Here is a 5,991-nt window from a genome sequence, read left to right on the forward strand (position 1 = left end):
ACCACCCTATCCCTTGATTTCTTCAGGAAGTTCTCATGCTTCCTAGCTAGCTTCCTTTGTTCCTTGCTCATGGCAATTAAGTGATTTGATTGGGAAACAAACTCTTAAGCAACATCCTTGACCAAATTTAGCAGAGCAGATTTCTTCCCAGTGGAAATGGATGTACCCTCAGTGGAAGGAGGAGGAGATTCATCTGGGATGTACTCTTCATCATCATCATCTAGAACCACTCTCTCAGATCTAGTTGGTCCTTTTTGCTATTTCACTGAACCACCCCCTTTTAGGTATGAATGTCTGTTTTCATAATCCTCATTTGACAGGTCAACACCAAAATTTTCAAATATGCAAGTTAAAAACATGCCATAAGGTAGTGCTTTATCTTTCACACTTCTAACAGAATCAAACATGTATCTAGCCATCAAATAGGCAAAAAAGATTTCTGTTTTAGTGATTAGGGCATACAAAACAAGTGTGTCCGTGTAAGAAACCCTTTGATATGAACCACTTTGAGGAATTAAGATGTGGTTGATAATACGATGCAACTGAGCACGTTCATATCCTAGGGCTTTGTGAGTGGGTGTGATGCCATCAATTAAAGAAACATGTTCACAAATGTGAGCTAGAGCATCATGGTAAGAGATACCAACACCTTCATCCCACTTCACAGATGTATAAGCACACGGCCCAATATCAGTGTACTTCAAGGAAGCATTGATGGTTTCATTATTCAAGATAATGTCTATGCTCTTAACATAAGAATGCACACTTCCTTCATGGTAAGTCATGTTTGCATAAAATTCTTTGACTAACTAAGGATAAACAGGTTTTTTGATTTTGAAAAGGTGATTCCAGTCTAAAAATTCCAGATTTTCAACAAAAAGAAAACCTTTCTTTTTCAAATCAGGTAAATCAGCAAGAAAAGAGGGACATAGATTACGGTACTGAATAACTCCCTCATAAAAGTCATGGTTCATGGCAGATTTGAAACGATGGGGTTATAGTCTGAGTGAGATGTCATGAAGTGTGATTTGTGAGCAAAAGAGTCAATGTCGAGTTCTCTAACAGATTTGAGAGGGAGATGAGGGTTACCTCGTTGAGAGCGCACATGAACTGACCTGGATTTGGGTTGTGTTGGTTCGGGAACAGGTTCCTCAGGTGCCGGACGTTTGCCCTTGGAGGAGCTAGGCTTCGCAGAACCAGGTTTTGAGGAGCCTGGCTTGGAAGTTGTGGCCTTTGGTGGTGGTGTCGGCTTGGCAGGAGCAGGGTACCTTGGTATAGTCTTGGTCCGTGCCATGGGAGAAGTGCGAGGAGGAGAGGTAGGAGGAGAAGGTGATGGAGTAAAAGTGGTGTCTTGAGAACGAGTTGATGGTCTAGGATATCCTGGAAGTTTATGGATTTTCTCACGCGGTGCTCTTTTGGCAATAACTTTCTTCCCCATTTTTGGTTAGATTTAGGCTTTTGATGGAAGAGAGACAGTGGAGTGAGAGGGAAGAAACCGAAGGGTTGAGGAGAAGTTATGAAGGGAAGAAAGGGAGTGTTGGTAACCGTACCCAAAAGTGGTTTTCCAAAACCATGCAACTGCATCACCTTTTGAAATGACATGAAAAGACCTGACCTCATAAAATTAAGATCTGATTTGATTTGAAAATAAAATAGGAAATGAATTTTAAATTTTGAAAAACCAAAAAAAAAATAAACTGAAAAATCTTTTTGGATTATAAACATTAAATAAAAAATTATTAAAAATAAACACACAGCCCATCAACCAAAAAATGTAACATTCACATATGGGCCCAGAGAAAGTTGGATTTAAGGAAACATAATGGACCACTCTAGATCTGATTTTGAGGTTGGCCCAGATTATCTTTCATTTGAAACAAGCTCAGAACACGCTGGCTTGATGGAGACGTTCATCACCTGCCTAGAATTGTCTCATACCTGTTTATGAGACAAAAAAAATCTCCAGCAAATACATCAGCAATTTTCAAATAAAGAATCATAACTCAAAATTCCTAGACAAGTCCTAAGCATACAGAATCTATCCTTAGCTAATGGTTTTGTAAAAATATCTGCTAATTGCTCCTCAGATTTAACAAATTGAATACTAATATCCCCTTTTTGGACATGTTCTCTTATTGAGTGAAATTTCACTTCAATATGCTTTGTCCTTGAGTGCAAAACTGGATTTTTAGAAATATTAATGGCACTCATATTATCACACATCAAGGGAATATTTTCAGCCTTTAATTTGTAATCAGCAAGTTGTGTTTTTAACCATAAGAGCTAAGAACAACAAGAAGAAGCAGCTATTTTCTCAGCCTCTGCAGTGGATAAGGCCACTGTTAGTTGCTTCTTACTTGACCAAACATTTAAGGACTTTCCAAGGAAGCAACATAAACCAGAAGTGCTCCTTCTATCAACTCTATCACCAGCAAAATCTGCATCACAATAACCAACTGCAGAAAAATCATCAATCTTAGGATACCAAAGACCAAAATTAGATGTGCCATGAACGTATCTAATGATCCTTTTAACTGCATAAAGATGTGACTCTTTAGGTTTGGATTGGAACCTAGAACACAATCCAACACTTTGCACAATATCGGGTCTAGAGGAAGTTAAGTACATAAGTGAACCAATCATTCCTCTATACATAGTCTCATCAACATCTTTCTCAGTTTCTCCCTTATCTAATTTAGAACTAGGATGCATGGGTGTTCCCATGGGTTTGGCATTTTTCATACCAAATTTCTTAACTAATTCCTTGGCATACTTTTCTTGATGATTGAAAATACCTTTTTCAGTTTGTTTAATTTGCAGCCCAAGGAAGAAATTAAGTTCACCCATCATACTCATGTCAAATTCACTTGTCATGAGTTTTCCAAATTCAGAACAAAGGGATTCATTTGCTGATCCAAAAATAATGTCATCAACATATATTTGGACTAGAATAAAAGAATCGTTAGAGTTCTTGATGAATAGAGTTGTGTTAGTGGTGCCTCTTTGAAAACCATTTTTCAAAAGAAAAGAGCTAAGTCTCTCATACCAAGCTCTAAGAGCTTGTCTTAAACCATAGAGAGCTTTAGACAATTTGAAAACATGATTAGAATGTTCTTTATTTTCAAAACCAGGAGGCTGCTCCACATACACTTCTCTATCTATCACTCCATTCAAGAATGCACATTTCACATCCATTTGGTATAATTTAAAACCACAATATGCAGTATAAGCTAAGAGAAGTCTTATGGCTTCCATTCGGGCAACAGGAGCAAATGATTCATCAAAGTCTATTCCTTCTTCTTGGTCATATCCTTGTGCCACTAGTCTTGCCTTGTTTCTTGCAATGCTACCATCTTCTCCTAACTTGTTTCGAAATATCCACTTGGTGCCGGTCACTTTCTTTCCACTTGGCCTTGGAACCAAAGTCCATACTTGGTTCTTTTCAAACTCAAGAAGCTCATCCTCCATAGCTTTAACCCAAGACGGGTCACTAAGTGCTTCCTTGACGTTTTGAGGCTCTATTTGTGATAGAAGGGCAATGTTGGATCCTTCATTGGCCTTTCTAGTGGAAGACCTTGTTTGCACTCCATGAGAGACGTCCCCAATGACAAATTCCTCAGGATAATTCTTCAAGAATCTCCACTCACGAGGTCTGGTGGAGTTGGAAGCAGATTCGGTCACCAAGGGATTCTGGGCGCTGTTGGCTGCAGGATTTCCTTCAGATTCATGAGACAAAATGGAAATGTCTCTTGAATTTTCAGCATTTGCTGTTTCTGGTTCAGCTTGTCCAGAATTTTCTTTTCCATGATTTTGAGCAGCTTCATCCTCCTTTTGAGCTTGATTTCCTGCATCACAATCTTCCAAAATGCTTTGTACCAAGTTAGTATCACAAAATTTAACATGTATGGACTCTTCAATAATTCTAGCATTTTGATGATAAACCCTATATGCTTTACTAGTTGTGGAATATCCTACAAATAAACACTCGTAAGCCTTTGGATCAATTTTTCCCAAGTTTTCTTTGTTATTTAAAACAAAACATTTGCATCCAAAGATGTGCAAGTAATCTAAGTTTGGTGGGTAGCCTTTCCAAAGTTCATAAGGGGTTTTCTTCAAAAATTTCCTTATGATTGTTCTATTTAAAATGTGGCAAGCTGTGTTAACCACTTTAGCCCAAAAGAATTTTGGAACATTACTCTCACAAAGCATAGCTCTTGTCATCTCTTGTATGCTTCTATTTCTTCTTTCCACAACACCATTTTGTTGTGGTGTTCTTGGACAAGAGAAGTTGTGAGATATTCCAAATTCCTCACAAAATGATTCAAACAAATTATTTTCAAATTCAGTTCCATGATCACTTCTTATAGAAGAGATTTTCAAATCCTTTTCATTTTGAATTTTCTTGCAAAAAGGTTCAAAGTCCGAAAAGGCTTCATTTTTTGTGTGCAAGAAATAAAACCCAACCAAACCTAGTATAGTCATCCACAATTACTAAACCATAATGTTTACCACCTAGGCTTTGAGTTCTTGTTGGACCAAATAAATCAATGTGTAGCAACTCAAATGGTCTTTTAGTAGATATGTCTTCCTTTGGTTTAAAAGAACTTTTTGTTTGTTTTCCCATTTGGCAAGCATCACAAGTGACGTCTTTGTCAAACTTTATCAAAGGAAGACCTCTTACTAAGTTTAAAAGAACTTTTTGTTTGTTTTCCCATTTGGCAAGCATCACAAGTGATGTCTTTGTCAAACTTCATAACCACTTTTCAGATTTTTTAGAGTGAAGACAAGCTACATTTTGATCTTTTAGTTCATCAAGAGTAAGTCCATACATATTATTGAAACGCTTGGCAACAAACATGACTTCATTTGTTTTTTCATTAACAACACAGCATTCAAATCTTTTGAAAACAACTAAATATCCTAAATCACACAGCTGACTTATACTCAAAAGATTGTGCTTTAAACCACATACCAAAAGCACATCATCAATGAAAGTAGATTGCTCAATACCTACTTTTCCAACAGCAATGATTTTACCTTTACCATCATCTCCAAATGTCACAAAACCTCCATCATACTTATTTAGTTTGATAAAGTAGGTTGACCTTCCAGTCATGTGCCTTGAACATCCACTATCCATGTACCACATGTCTTTTTTGTTCTTGGATGCTAGGCAAATCTGCATGATGAGTTTCAAGTAGCCTTATTTATCCAAATTAATTTGGATCCTTTGAAGTTAATCCATCTTGGTTGCCCAAGTGCATTGAAATCACAAACAATATTGTAAACTTTGTTTCCAACAACTCTTTTTTCAATGAAGCATTGTGCATATGAGTGACCAAATTTCTTGCAATTAACACAATGATTTTTTGATGTGTGCCACTGAAATTGAGATGAGTTATATTGCTTGAAATGATTAAATGGTTGGAATTTTCTAGTTTTTGGAGGAGATGCATTTCTTTTGACAAACTAATTTTTGTTATAATTATTCCTCTTTGAAAAAATGTTTTCACCAGAATTTTTTTGAATATTTTTACCTTTCGAAAATGAGGTTTTGTTGTAAAATATTGGTTTCTTGAAAGCATCCTCATTTTTTGAAATGTAACCCAAACCTGGCCGGTTTGGACTCGGACCAGTTCTTGGTGAAGGCTCAGTTTCACTTGTGTTTGCTTGATCAAATTTTTCTTCACAAGTTGAAACATATCCGATACCTGATTTGCTTGGTATGGATTTGGTATTTGATGAAGAAGCCACAAATTTTATAGAGGAAGTATTAGAAACTGCATCTTCCTTGGCTATGTAGCGTAAACCAGATTTTTCAAACAATGGTCTTTGACTTGCAAGTAATTTGTCCAAGTTTTTGGAACCTTGAGCAAATTTTGCTAAGTCACCATTCAGCCTTTTAATCTTATCATTTAATCTTTCATTTTCAGCAATTAACTCATGAGAAGGATCCACAATGTGCTTTCCTTTTAATTTTTCAAGTTCAGA

At 36.6% G+C, this 5,991-nt stretch overlaps 1 protein-coding gene across 1 annotated transcript; it reads right to left on the reverse strand.

Moving 5' to 3' along the window:
* Positions 1-970: 970 nt before the first annotated feature.
* On the reverse strand, positions 971-1,438 carry LOC107482325 (extensin-like). The gene has a single exon (XM_016102779.1). The coding sequence runs from the start codon at positions 1,436-1,438 to the stop codon at positions 971-973; it is 468 nt and encodes a 155-aa protein (XP_015958265.1).
* Positions 1,439-5,991: the final 4,553 nt, after the last annotated feature.

The sequence above is a fragment of the Arachis duranensis genome, chromosome 1 (genome assembly GCF_000817695.3).
Source record: "Arachis duranensis cultivar V14167 chromosome 1, aradu.V14167.gnm2.J7QH, whole genome shotgun sequence".
NCBI lineage: Eukaryota > Viridiplantae > Streptophyta > Magnoliopsida > Fabales > Fabaceae > Arachis > Arachis duranensis.

Bases quoted from the DNA above. Each gene is read 5' to 3' on its own strand.
- LOC107482325 (XM_016102779.1), bottom strand. From the start codon at position 1,438: ATGGGGAAGAAAGTTATTGCCAAAAGAGCACCGCGTGAGAAAATCCAT.